At 39.7% G+C, this 15,045-nt stretch overlaps 1 protein-coding gene across 1 annotated transcript; it reads right to left on the bottom strand.

Moving 5' to 3' along the window:
* Positions 1–636: 636 nt before the first annotated feature.
* LOC104472420 (integrin alpha-2-like) lies at positions 637–14,406 on the bottom strand (the record flags this gene model as incomplete). The annotated part of the gene is made up of 11 exons (XM_010088103.1): positions 637–729; positions 2,431–2,572; positions 3,392–3,474; positions 4,068–4,190; positions 5,282–5,433; positions 6,423–6,562; positions 8,030–8,166; positions 8,974–9,177; positions 11,258–11,401; positions 12,125–12,270; positions 14,268–14,406. Coding segments are annotated over 11 exons (1,503 nt in total), but the record flags the coding sequence as incomplete, so codon positions are not given.
* Positions 14,407–15,045: the final 639 nt, after the last annotated feature.

Consider the following 15,045-nt stretch of genomic DNA (forward strand, 5'->3'; position numbering starts at 1 on the left):
CCCCCCGGCCCCAGAACGTCACGTTTCTGTTCTTTCTAGCAAGCTTATTATTGCTTCAGCTGATTGTGTTAAATGCTGGAAGCCTACTTCTGTTCTGCACTTGAGGAATAAGAGATTAAGTTCCATAAAAACCATGGATATCCCAAGATTTATGGTATATATGAGGAAAAGGCTATATGATCTATCCTAGGGCTGTGTGGGCCACCCCTCCCCTCTCAAAGCAATGCTGCTTTCTTGGAGAGATGAGATTCACAGAGCAGGAGAGGGAGCTACTCCAGGTTCACGCAGCCAGAGGGGTTAGATGGGAATTGTGCTCAGTTCCCAGAAGGCTTCGCATGATGCTCTCTGCTTCTGCCCCCAGCCCTTACCCTCTGAGAATCAGAAAGCCACAGAATCATTTGAAAGCTGTGGGTAGGGACAATTGTGTTTCAAGAGCCTTTTTCCCTTTAATCTGGCAGAGGGTTGCAAAGTTTAGCCCTTAGTTTGCTTTGTTCAATGCCTCTGAAACCCAAAGGGAAGTTAACTGTTGCCAAATCTAAGAAATCTTCACCAGCAGTAAATGCACATTTAGGGGAAAAGAACAACAAAAAAAGCTTTTTGGTATCATTCAAGGTTATTTAAACATGCCAGTTGTACCTGTTGTGCTCTTCTGAAAACAGGATAGCTTATTTGGCAAGTGACTGTGCTTTGTGCTGTTCCTGTCTGACACGAAACTTCAGTCCCATCGCTCTGCAGACGAAACAGACAGAAAAGTCATCTTAATATCGGATTTTGATAAAGCAGAGAGGAAGATCCCAGTCTGTGTCTTCAACAGGACCTGTATTACGCTAAGGAGTAGTACAGACACGTGTTATGGCAGTAATTCCTAGAGATGCAACAGATGGGTGAGGCACAGGCAGGGCTAGGAGAGAGGCAGGAGAAAGGCGGGACAATGACCAGTCCCATGCGGTATATTGTGAGCTGTAATGATCTTGTTAGAATTTTGTGCTGGGTTTGGAAAAAGAAATATATGCTAGAGAATAGAGATCACTTCCAGCATTAACTCCTACAGTGCTTTTTTACAGCATTTTTACTGAACTTTTGCAGCCATATTTACATGACCTGAGAGCTAGTTAAGTACTCTCACTGTAGAAGCTGGTGTGCAGGGAGCTCTATCCTGCTTTTTGGAGGAAAATCTACAAGACATAAGATTTTATTTATTACTTTGCAGAATATTTAGCATGTCATCATCCTACATCAAAGACAAACTCTTAGACCATAGCCAGTTATCATCAGTTTAAAAAGAATTAGTTAAAAGTATACTGCCTTTTAAAAAGCATTCCTACCAGACATTTACCATTCATGAATTACACTATAAAAAAAAATCAAACCAAACCAAACTAAAAGAAAAAAAAACCCCAACCCCCCAAAAAAAACACCAAAAAACACCCCAAAAGCACAACACCCATATATTTTCAGCTTAAGCTTTTCTTCCTGCTTTGAAGTAGGCACATTTTTGGTCAAAAGCTTAACTTGCCAGCTGAAATATTTATAAGCAAATGGGCTTTTAAAGTAAAAGAAAATCCTAGCTCCAGTGTGGTCTTTTGGCATAAGTGGAATGAACAGTTTTGCTGCACAACAGGATGGGAAGTTAGAGGGGCACCCTCATCGCTGTGTGGGCTATTTCTACCAGTTCATTGTTCAGGTAAATGTCGCTCTTGGGCAGTGAGAAATGCTCCTAGCCCTCCTCTCTCTTCAGTATAGGGATTGCTCTGGATTTCACCCCTAGGATTATCACACTCTTCTCCAGCAGCAGCTTGACCACATAAGCCAAGCACTGAAGTCTAGATTTCACCCTTCATTAATTGAGAGGAACAGTTGAGATTACAGATTTACTGCATTTCTCAAAATAGTATGTGTAATATGTTTCTTTTTCCTTTCTAAGACAAAATTCATTAGAAGAAGAGCTTCTGCTATAGCAGACATTTCCTTCTAATTCACCGTCTAGCTGGAACACCTGGCCTTGGCAGTAACACTATTTCAAGATCCAAAGTCTGTGCTTTTAAGGCCACATCATTGATGCTGCATGTTAAATTTATCAAATACAAATTCCCTGTGGCACAGCAACTGCATTCAGGCATGTTGTTGGGAGTCGAGCAGAAGATGTGGGTGCCAAGGCCTAAAGTGAGGAAAAGATGACTGAAATACTGAGGTGAAGTCAAACTCAACAGGTTGCCAACTTTTATGCTGAGTTGGCAGTGTCTCTCCTTGACCTAAATAAACTGATATGCTAAAGGGAATAATTTTGGTATCCAAGAAAATAAATTGGGAGAGAGGTTTGCACACACATTCTTTCCTGGGATAGGTACTACTAGAAAGAAAAAAAAAAATTTCTGAGAAGCTCAAAAATCAGTGTCAACAACAGAAACAGTGAAGTTGGGTATCACGTACCAGTAAAGTCAATGAAGCGAAAAACAAGTTGTCTGAAAATGTGGCCTGGATTCTTGTGTTATATGCATTTTCCTTTTTATTTCTCAATTTCACATTGAATGTTAGTCTTCTGTTTTTGCTGCTGACAACAAACTGCTGTTTGCTGCTGGAAAATAAAGTTCATTGTTGTAAACAGAGGTACTAGAACAGCTGTGGATCATGAAAATGTGTTGCCTGTAGCCAACAACAAATAACAAGCACAGCAAGACATTTCCTACTTTCTACACACTTAAACTCTCTGCTTTCTAAATCCTTTGACATAATAAACTCTGTGATGGTGTTTCTTAAAACCAAATGGAATTAGTGTCTTCTTGAAGTGCAGGACCTTGATTATGATGGTCAAAGTGACTTTGCTCACTTTCAAGGGCTCTGCTCTGGTTGGAAGGTGGGCAGAGAGCGGGTGGTGGACTTGGATGGCGGCTCCAGGAAGAGGCAGCCCTGTCTCTCTGTGTGCTGTACATCTATGCATATGCCTATGCCTACGGACTTGGACTGTGTGCTGCCTGAATGGCTGACCTCAGCTCCCCGGCAGCACAGCCTGCTGCAGGATCACTGCCCCCTGCGGGAGGCACTGAGAGGGCTTTTGCAGACACTGCTGCTCTCCTGTGTGCACCCTTTCCCAACACCAGCCAGCCAGACACAATTCTTCTGAATGCTCACTGTGTCCTCAGTCCTTAAGGTACCAAAATTTGGGTTTGTCTAAGCTGACAAGAGTCCTATATCTGTGTTCCTATCAGACATTTTTTTCCTTGATTAGTTACTTAGACAGAAATCCTATTTCTTTTTTTTATCCCTGCTATTTCTAAGCAGATGTTGAACTACGAAGGCATTCTCATCTGGAAATTAATCCAAAACCTACAGACCAAACAACTGGTGAAAACTTAAAACCCACCCCCAAAACCTGCACTGATTCAGCTCTTACCCATCATCTGCCTTCTGCTGAACATTCAGAACAAGATCACAGAAACAAAGTTCATCTTCACCACAGTCTTTAATAAAAGGAATCTAAGAAAAACCAAAAACATTTCCTGAATGACAGTGACCAACTTTAAAATTACTGACAGACAGTAGAGTGTAAACACCTTTGAGATGAAGCACACTGTTGATTTGCAGATAAGAAAATCCCTCTTAAGGGCACTAAAAACTCTTGACACATGAAGAAGTTAACAGTAACATATTACTACATGTCAACTGATCCATACGAATGGTGTAGGCAGGTTATTGTTAGCCCACAACAAATGTGATGTAACCAAAGGGGTTCCATCTCTCTTTTATGTACTCTTTTACTGTAGGCTAAAATAACCTAAAATAGTTCATCTTTGCCATCAACTAGAAGTTCACATCAGTAGTGACATGGCTCAACCAACATGCCTGTTATGCCACAGTGGCTGATATGTGTGTCTGTGTGAGCAAGACCATGCAATACAGACAAAGGTATAAAAGGAACCAGGGAACACCCACCCAGGTGTCTCCTTTGAGCCCAGTGACTTAACTAGACCAGTTTTCACTTGCGTGTACCTCTTTGGTGTTTGTGGGGGCCACACATTATGGTTGCGTGTATAGCCATGCATTTTTCGATAGTCAGTCTACATACTTACGCTATAGGCCACAGATGCAGGAGAACATATATCAAGGACGGGGCCGGTGCCAGTTTGTGCATTGACATTTGCAAGGCCAATGTCAATGCGCAAACTAAGGGAATTCACTGCATCAGAAGGTTCCTGTAAAACATATGGTTCAGATGATAGCTGTCAGATGTCAGCACAGCAAACAGGGTAAAATTGGTGATTCTTTTGTAAAGTGAGAATACATAGTAAAATCATACTTGCTCTAAACAAGAAGTAACAGTGCAAAGCTTCATTTCTTGACCAAAATAATTCTGTGAGATTGCCTACTGTGGGCTTCTCTTGCTAAACAGCTTTCAGTACCATTTCAATGATAAAACTAATCTTCCTAGGATTCCCGGAGACTTATTCATCACAGTAATTTCTAGGGCTAAGGAACATACATGCAGATTCTCAGCAGCTGCAGAAGCTGGTCCTCAAAAGCCACCATCAGGTGACTTCCATTCTCACTTGGCTGCAGAAGTCAAATTCCTACTCTACTTTGCCTTACCATCACAGAGAGAAGCCAGGCCTGAGTGACAACACTAAAGCACACTATACCTCATGTCTCGTCTGTTTCTTAGTACTGGATGAATACTCTCGTAGCTCTATGGCTCATGGCTTCTCATGGCTCCACAATGGCATTAAATGCGATCAACAAGACCAACAAGTCAAAGATGTCTGCAGTGAATGCAGAGCAGGAATCAAAGTCCTCTATCTGACTTAGCATCATGCAGGGGGCTTAAGGCAACTCTAAGGGCTGGTTTTGGTCTTTGGTTCTAGAGATAGATTATTTCTTTTTTTTTTTTTTCCCTAGGTGTATACCTAGGGCTAGCATGCACCAAAAGTCTGCCTGAAATGTTAGTTTGACAGAAAACATTTTCATGTATGTCTTAGCTCTTACAGAAGAACGTACTCAGAGGGAAATTAGAATCTATTAAAACTTTGGACTGTGGGCTCTGTGTTATGTCAGAGCTGAATCACCTAATTAAGAACTGCCTCTTCTGTCCTAAAAAGCTGTGCTGAAGTTGACAGTTATAAGTTTCTTTGAAATCAGGATCTTACTAAGTATTTTTCAGTTGTGGGACATTTGAGAAACATAAATCCTTGAGTACACTATGCAAGAAATTAATCTTACAGACGTAAAATTCATCAGTGTTTTCTTCTGATCATTTTTGTTCTGTAAGATTGCTTGCAATTGCACTTACCTGTACACTGAAGATGTCATGAACACAATTCTCCTCATGACGTACCACAAGATCCCTCTGCATGTACCTTTCATTGTTTTCTTTGAACAATCCTCTAGAAGTCACTCTAGAGGACTGGAGATCTGCATCCAATGTTGCATTGTATGTTATAGCTACAAGAAGAATAACAGTACATTTTTTTGCTGAGTATGACTGCCCATGATCTCATTACTATGCTCAGCATTACAGTGTGACCAGGCTTTCCAAAACACACTAAATATTTTACTTTTTTCATAGCTTGCTAAACACAGAGCAGTCTCAAAACAATAAAATTTTCTCTTGTGTTTTCCAAAGCAGTGAAACAGGTTTAATTCCTGACGTAAATTCTCATCCATAGGGAGCACATTAAATGGCAATCAATCCAGTTTCCACTGCAGATGTCTGAGCCTGCAGCTCAGGCAGGAAGCCAGTCAGCAGGGCCAGGCTTACGCTAGATAAAGGGGCCTTGCAATCATATCCCTTAACTCTGAGGAGTCTATACAGAATCTGCATCTTCTCTTCAATCACACAATAATTTCTGTTGTCTTCTCTTTGCATTATGACTAATACGCTGTGGAAGTTCACCATTATTTTATAGCTCACAGTCATGAGTTCCTAAAGGCACTATACATAGCCCTGGAGTAGTCCAACTGGTGTTATCCATGATGTGTACATTTAACTGAATAGCTTAATGAGAGGCCAGTGCTGGTCTGAGAAATATTTGGTGTTCTCCTGTCCTCTGAAAAGAAGAGCTCCTCCCCACTGACATCTGTACTGAGCCTATGGAATATTTTTGTTCATTTTCTTCTGAAAAGAGAAGTTCACAGTCTGCTGTTGAAACCAGACATTAAACAAAATCAGCTTCTCACTGATGACATTTTCTGAGATTTGTTGAACAGCAAGGATACAGCTTTCCTTTACACTGTTAATTTCTCACTTTTCAAAGATTATGGAGCCAGTGATGAAAGTAAGTCTTAAAATCACCTTCTCAGACACTTAAGTATTATGCTGATTTTGCTTTTGTTGACATTCAATCTAATAGATCTTTAGAATTTCCACTTCTAATTTGAATAATGGACTTCTGAAGAAATTAATGTAAGACAAGTCATTGAAATACTCTTACCCACTTGATTATTTCTCTTAGTAGGTCTAAATGTAGCCTGAAAACATATTTTGACAGTTATTTCTGTGTTCTTGTTCAGTAGACTGATTTTCTCAGGTTTAAATGACGCAATTATGGACACATTTGCAATGCCTCGTGACCTGAAAAATATTTTTAAAAGGTTACACGTGGTTTTCAAGAACACCAGGTAACACAGAAGCTGTTGTCTATTACTGTCTGTACATGTAGCATTGATTTTCTTGGTTTGCATTGTAAACATTTTTTAATGGCCCTGGTAAAGTTATTTTTCTTTGCATATAAGTGCATTTGTTGATACAGTTGCTTTCAGTAATTACAATAAATCATTTCTAATGTCAAATTAATGGATAATCAATGTCTGTATCCTAATGCTCTAATCCTTCCCTTAATATAACAGAGAACAAAGCCATTGTCCTGTTTTCCCAATAAGTAACCTTCTGCTCCTTTAGGGAAGTTACTGAGCTCCTCTAGGAAGGTGAAGAAGGGTAATTCTTAATTTTAATTAATATTCATATTTTTCAGAAAAACAACTTTCATGTAATTAATCAAGATTTTGAAGAACTGTTTCAAAGGAACCCTGCATGTAAAAACAAACACTTTAATCAAAAGTGAAACTCATTAATCAGACCAAATGCTAGAGTGAAAGAAAAAATGAGCATCTTCATTAATCAAATCTAAATAAATGCTGGCACTCCACAGAGCATAATTTTATTAATGTAATTCCCATTAGCACCAGCAGCAGTCCTATTGTGGGTCAGAGGTCCAAACTGACCATTCATTTTTAATCATCTTGTTTCATTACGAACTAAGTAGCAATTCAGTGATGTTTTTCTTCTTACAATGGGGAGCCTCAGGCAAGAAGACAGGCGACTGATAGGAAAGCAAGCTCTATTTTAGTTTAGCTCCTCAAGGAAGTAGTGGAAAATACCCAGTACTTAGGGAGGCAGAAGATCTGAGTTCTGTGAAGCCTTTCTTCTTTATTTTGTGAAAGTACACAGATTGCTCTGGCAAAGGCCACATGCCAGAGAAGATGGGTGTCATGCCAGAAATAGGTGCCAACTCTTTCACTGCTCTCTGTCCTTACCCTGCAGGACAACCTTCTCCCCTAGATCAGCCTACCAGCCAGTAAAGGTTACGCAGGTTGTGTAGGAAGTGTTTTCACCTGTTTTAGGTTCAGCTATGAAAATTATACTGCAGCTACTGAAGTACAACCTGCTGTTACAAATACTCTCAAGCAAACCCCATTCCCTGAAGCTGCCCCTTCCCTCTGGACCACATGCCTACAAAGCAGCAGTGGGTAGGCATGTCTCTTGGCCCTCTGCAAGCCCCCACCACTGGCCTTGCCACCACGTGTCTTGGCTCTGCCCCCCATGCTGCCTTGGCTTTTGATGGTTTGATGATACGTGCTTAAAAGAGGTTTAGTCTAATGCTGTTTTTCAGCTAGCTGTGATAGCAGCAAAGGGGGCAATAAGTGTGTTAGCTCTGAACACATGGAATGAAAGAGTTTGTTTGTTTTACTGTTTAATTAACTAAATGCTCAACTTGTGTCTGAATCATTAAGTGCTTCCATTCTAAAAGAGTTTACCAACCATAGCAGAACAACATTTCCATCAGCACCAACTGATACGTCAGTAACGCCATCATCATCTAAGTCTCTATGGCCATCTACTGATCTTCCAAAGAATTGGAGCCGTCGTCCAAAAGCAGAATCTGATCCTAAAATTTTCTAGGAAAGAGAGTTTGGTTACTGAGTTTGCCACAAGCATGCTTAAGTCTGCAGTTGTCAGCTTAAGCAATGGATTTTCACTGATATTCCATTTATATGCAATGGATTGTTTAAACAAAAAGCTTTTGTGGATGCTTTCTCAGGTGCTTTTAAGCACTTTTTCCTCCCCTGTTGGAGCAGACAATGGACCAGATTTTTCTGTTATGGGAGTAGATCAACTAACTCACTGCCGTATGCCAGTTAGTACTTACTAGAGACTTTTTCCATCTCATATCGAACTATTCAGAGAATAGGAAGCTTAATAGGACTTCCAACAAATACTTTCTGCAACCAGAAAGTCTACATGGAAAGTGACATTACAATTACCATTATATTAGCATATGGTATATGCAAAGACCCTTTAAAGTGTTTTCCTTTAATACTACATATTTATAATTTACAGAGCTGGGATTTATCTGATCTTCACTGCTGTACATTACCCCTAAAACCCTGAATAATGGGTGCCAAAAAATACATAGGAAATTATCAGACTTCATATGGAGGCACCAAAAATTGTAAGAGACTCAGATGGAGCATCTTGCAGGTCCTTCTCCTCTATATGCTTCAGTTGTAAGCACCACAGAAATCAACTAGGGCATCCTGACAGTTGAAGTCAGGAGAGGCACAAAACTTGAAATAGCCCACGAGAATAACAGTACTCCTTTAAGAGGATGAAACAGTAGCCAATTAAAAGATGGGAAATTGTTCTGTTTTCTTCTAGAAGATCTAAATGCACCGAGTGCAGCATTATTCAACAAAGTTAATTACCTGAGAATATTTGGTACGTATAGTTTTTTGAAATCCATTGTAAATGTAAATTGCTCCTGAGTTTTGGTTTTCCAGTGGTGAACCTATTACAACATCATTAAAGCCATCCAAATCAATGTCTGCAAGTGTTGTGATTGCTGATCCAAAGCGAGCGTTTTCTGACCCCTGCGGACCTTCCAAGAGTTCTTGTTGGTCCAAAATTCCCTTTAAAAAAGGAAAAAGAAGAAAAAGCAAAAAAAACCAGCTATCATTGCACCAGATTAGACATAGGAGCAGTATCTATGTGCGCTGTTCTTTGTTTTTGTTTTCCAGTACATTCCCTTTAGACTGCTCAACCCTGAATTCCTTCCCCATTGTGTTGCCCATTCACTTTGCATTATGTCTCAGAGTCTTGGCAAGCATTACACAGCGAAAATAAAGCATGCTATGCAAAGCACTAACAGCAAATATAACCATTTGTATGAAGCTTAACTGCTCTCACTGTCCTCATCTGACTGTTCTGAAAGTTTCACAATACATTGAAAAATACAGTTTCCAGTTTTGGATTACTAGTTTTTATGCAGAGGGAATGGAAATTATGTAACTGGACATAATTCTTTGAAACAGAAATGGAATTTCCTAACTAAACTAATGCAAAAAACATGTGTCCAAATGCTAAACTCCTGACCTCTCCAGTGCCAATGAAGAAAGAAAGACTGGAGATCTTTATAGTTTAATCACATTTACACTAGGTTAAATTCAACTCTCTGGCAAATATCGTTCTTCTATTTAACCTCAGCTATCACGCTGTGCTTAAAATTTTAGAAATACCAGCCAAGTTATTTATAAAAATGACTAGAAAAGTATTATTTGCGCAACATGGACAAGTTGCACAAATCCAGGTTCTTTAAAAAAAAATAAAATTAATTCTTTTATTGTTCTTAATTTTTAAATAATATTAAACCTAACATTTTACAAAGACTAAATGTTGTAAGGATAGTCTTTCAATTTATTCAGTTTTCAAAACATGAAAAAAAATCCTTCATTTTTCTTCTCTTCTGTATTTCTTTTCTCACTCCAGAGTCAGAAAGACCAATGTCAGCTGCCAGCAGTAGCACTTCCAGCACCTCCATCTACCGTGAACTGCCTTAGGGTACAGTCTCCTGTGGTTCCAGAATGATCTGACTATTTATCTTATTGCAATTTACCTAGTAAAAAGGCCATGTTCTTTTTTCTCTGATGGATGACAGGTATTAATTTACTTTGCATATACAGACATCCAGTGATTGATTGAGAACTGTTCAAAAGTGCCAGATGCTGCAGGACTGTTAATACAGATATTCTGAAAACACCTAGTACAGGTCTGAATAAAAAACACAGTCAACCATCAGACAAATAACATGGCTTCACTGAACAAAGGAGACAACATGAATAATGGCAACCATCCAGTGTGAAAGTCTATGAAACAATGCAGAAAACTGTCACTAGAGCATTTATTAGAATTGGTTTGGGAATGCTGTTAGGTGTTGAACAGATTTGCCAAAATCATCTGGCAAACAATTAATTAGAAAAGCCTGGAGCTAAGTTTTTCAGAGAAATGGCCAACCTTCTGTTATATTCGTGTATAGTGCCAAAAAAAGAACCAGAGAGCCACCTAGAAGAGCAGACCCCTGGTCACTAACAGTGCTTAGCTACTAACTTGATTATTGGCTCAATTTTGATCTGTTCCAGCTGGCTTATTCACAGATTACATGCATAATCAGTTCCGGGGAAAGTTTGCAGATGCTCCTGAAAAGCAGAATGGGTGAGATTTCACTGGGAAGGGCTCCATTCATAGTCCTCCAACCAGGCAGGCTTGGCACCATTTACCCCTGCCCTTATGCCACATCCCGGGAAAGCACATGCTCTGTTTCTCATTACAAAAACAACACTTGCAGTATTTCTAACACTTTGAAAAAGATACACTAAACAGTGACTTAGAGGCCCTGAAAAGATCCAGGGCCAAAGGCTTTTTAGTATGCATGTGGCCAGTCAGCTTTGAAAGAAGTTAGCCCCAAGCAATGCTGGTTTGAGTGAGTCTGCTGCACCAGTTGGCTGTGATTGCTCCTCTGATCACTCTTTGACTTAACAGAACAGACACTGCCTCTAATTAGGTACTGTTGCAGTTTGGACTGCTTTTTCATGGGTAAAACTGTAGTCCAGGGAACAACAGTAAATCCCTCCAGATGCAAATTAAAATATCAGCACTTATCATGGATGGAGAGGTGGGAAGCTGATTCTAGCTTTGCTACAGTGTTGTTCTTACCTTTGTGATGGAAAACATGTATACCCTGCCTTCTTCTTTCTTCAGGTCATTCATAAACATTGGTGCACCCACAAGGAGCACATCTGTCACAGAATCCCTGTTAACGTCCACTGAACACACCACACTGCCAAAGTAGGAGCCAATCTGAAATCAGTAGTAAGAGAGTCATGTTTGTATGTGGATTTTGTAAAGCATAATGTTTTAACACATCACTCAGAAAACTTACACCCAGAAATAGTCCAATAGTAATGAATGACAGGGCCCATTGGAATGAAATTACTATGTAGTATACTCTGGTGTTGGGAGAACCATATCCTTATCATGTGTTCACTGTTTCTGCCCAGTAGCTGCTGCTATGGCTTTACCACTAGGCAATAAGAATGCAGAGAATAAGCTATGGTAGGAATAGTTTTTTATATTAAATCATGCATATGAAACTACCCAATCTCTGATTGACCCTTAGATTTGTCTTACAAACAAAACCAAAACCACCGAAACTCACTTCTCTTTTCCAAATGAAGAAAAAGAGAATGAACATCCATATCTTTCCTTTGATGTCATCTACTTCACAGCTTCTCAGGCAGGGTAGAGACTCACTGAGTCTCTCACAATTAGAAGTGTTGACAGAATGATACATTAAGTAGCTTTGTATATTATCTTTTATCACTAATTGGATGACTTCCTAAAATACTGTTTAAGAGTTACCTTTAACCTCCTTGAAATAGTTTTAGTGTCAGATAAAAGTTCAAGTGGATTCTAAATGCACTGAAAGAAAAAGGAATTTTCAGAACAAATGCATTGCAATTTAGTGCTGTGTGAATAAATGGATGCCTGCAAAATCTGCTTTCATGACCAAAATATACATGCCTGCTCGCCTCTCTGGGACTGCACAATTGCGATATCACCATCACTGTCAACATCATAAACCACTACTCTGCCAGTGTAGTTGGATCTTGGTGCACCAGCAACAAAATAGATGGAGCTCTGAGTTGAGAGAACAGCAACAGAATAACCTGGGGAGAGAAGCCAACATTCAACATGTGTGAGAGACCACTAATTACTAGTTGTCAGTTGGTTATTCATAAGGGCACACAGGATGAGTCAATCTGGTACATTAGTCACAAAGAATGATGCTTCCAGACAGGAAATTAAGTTGTCACATATGCATAAAATTTGCAATAGTCTTCTGGAGAGAACAATGACACACAGATCAAGTTGAAGCAGGTTTGCAGAATAGCATGGGCAATAGTTTAGCCTATTTAGTAAAACTTAGACCACAAAAATGTCATGGTTGTGATGGAGATAGGAAAAAGAGTGCAAAGAGTATTCTTGGAATGAAGAAATAAAGAGAAACATGAGATCAATATTTGGGCCAGCCTTCAAACTGGGAGGGAACACCTAGCTTCTCCAAAGCTTGCAGTGCATTTTCCCACAGCTCACCAGACCACAGCCCAGTGTATTGGCTGAATATGACAGGCTATATTAATAGCTTGTCAGCTGAAGGGCTTAGGTTGATTGAACTTCTTTGAACATTTTAATCTTCATTCCCATTATTCTAACATTATTTGCTTTCAGGAGATATCTTTTAATACCTGCAAATAACTAGCATTACCACATATTTTACATTTCTGTGGTTTAATTATAGCAAATTTATTTGAACAGAAGAAAACAAAATCATCCTTTATAAAGACTATAGTTTAAACTGAATAACTGAACCCCAGCAACTGGACAGAATATGCAGGTCTTCAGCAAGCTGCAGGACAATGTGAGGAGCACAGTCTAAAAGGATTATACCTCACTCATTACATATACCAGTCTAGTTCGGAATAGTGTTCAGTCACTGTTTTTCTATTGAAAGAACATCATTGAAGACTAGAAGCTCAAAAAGGAACAGCAAAACAAGTTTTTATTCTGCAAGTTAAGGCCACACATTCCTAATTAATACACCATACAGCTATTTGAAGTGAGAGGGTGCAGTGCAGAACAGGGGCCAATCTAGCAAGCTGTGATGTGCTAGCAGGCCTTCAGTTTGGCCTGGTGAGCTGGTGAGAGAGAGGTGGTACGGAGAGCTCTTAGTTGGGGACAGAAGGAGGTGGAAAGGAAATGAAGCGACAGAAAAAGCAACAACATTGTTTGCACCAAAAAGACGAAGGCCAATACTCTAGAAAGTGCCTTGTTGAGAGGTGCTGAAATGAAATGACATGACCTTTTAAGAATTACTGTAGAAAAGGGAAGAATAGAAAGTCTGAAGAGATCACATATGCAAAAGAGCTACTGGTCATTAGGTTAGTTTTAGATTTATTCATTGGGTTGGGTGCAAGTAATGCTAAGCCATAGGGAAAAGAGCACAGTAGCTGCAAAAATAGTATCTCATTAAATAACTTCAAGGATAAGAAAGTCATAGGTGCTTAATGCAGTAGCATTATTCAAGGATGAGCTGTCAGAACAGGCATGTTGTAGGTTTGCAGAAAACATTTCAGTGAACTGAGAAGACAAACTGTGTGGCTTTATAAGGTCACAAAAACATGTGTCAGAAAATATATGGGGGTTATAAATAAGACCTCTATTAAACTGCAGCAATGTTCTTAAAACTATAAACTGAACTGGAAAAGGCCAAGAAAAGAGCAAGCACAGATGAAAGGATAGCAAGTCAATCAACTGCTTATCGTCATGTAACTGGGAAAGTACATACAAATATTAAAACAGAAGGTACCCATAATGATCAGTATGATACACTAAACAGCTTTTTCAAATCCCATGATTGCTTATGTCTCTATGACGAAGCCTGATTTTTTTCAGCTTACCACATTGATACGAGGACAATTTTAGAAACACAATAAAGATTTCATTCAATGAACTGTTGCCCAGTAAATAAAATCTTTTTGGATGCAAAATTCTTTTCATATTCTCAAATCAATTTGTAACAGGAGTCTGGCTAGAGCAGATTTTCACAAGTTTTTAAATATCTTAATAAAAGTTGGATTTACAGATTTGTATTTCAGCCCCTTACCTAGATAGGAACTATGATTTCTGTCCTGTAGAATTTTCTCAAACACATGGCTTGGAAAGGTGGTCACCCTGTCTGAAGACTCCTGAACTACTGTTCCACTCCAGTCATAGGCCCCAACAGCACCCAGCAGCAGAACATCCTTTAAAAAATAAACATCCACCTTTTAGAATTATGTATTTCTGAAAAAGTGTGAGATGGAGTTCACCTGTCTCATAGGGGGGTAAGGATTCTCACTCATAAACTGGCAAGACTCATTGAGAGGGCTTTAAACTAGGTTCGAAGGGGGAAGGGGGAATTGCCAGGCCCATTACAGACAAACCTAGGGGTGGCACGCTGAGGGTAGGAGTGGATTTGACAATTCAGCTCAAGTGCATCTACGCTAATGCACGCAGTATGAGCAACAAGCAAGAGGAGCTGGAGGCCATGGTACAACAGAACAGATATGACATAGTGGCCATCACAGAAACATGGTGGGATGAGTCTCATAGCTGGAGTGCTGCAATGGATGGCTCTAAGGTCTTCAGAAGGGATAGGCAAGGAAGGAGAGGAGGTGGAGTGGCTCTATATGTTAGGGAGTGTTTTGATTGTATAGAAATCGAGGACTGTGATGATAAGTTTGAATGCTTATGGGTAAGAATGAGGGGAAGAGCTAACAAGGCTGACATCCTGCTGGGAGTGTGTTGTAGGCCACCCTCCCAGCAGGAGGAAGCAGATGAGCCATTCTCTAAGCAGCTGGCAGAAATCTCGCAATCGCTGCCACTTGTTCTTGTGGGAGACT

The sequence above is a fragment of the Pterocles gutturalis genome, unplaced genomic scaffold (assembly GCF_000699245.1).
Source record: "Pterocles gutturalis isolate BGI_N339 unplaced genomic scaffold, ASM69924v1 scaffold54041, whole genome shotgun sequence".
Lineage (NCBI taxonomy): Eukaryota > Metazoa > Chordata > Aves > Pterocliformes > Pteroclidae > Pterocles > Pterocles gutturalis.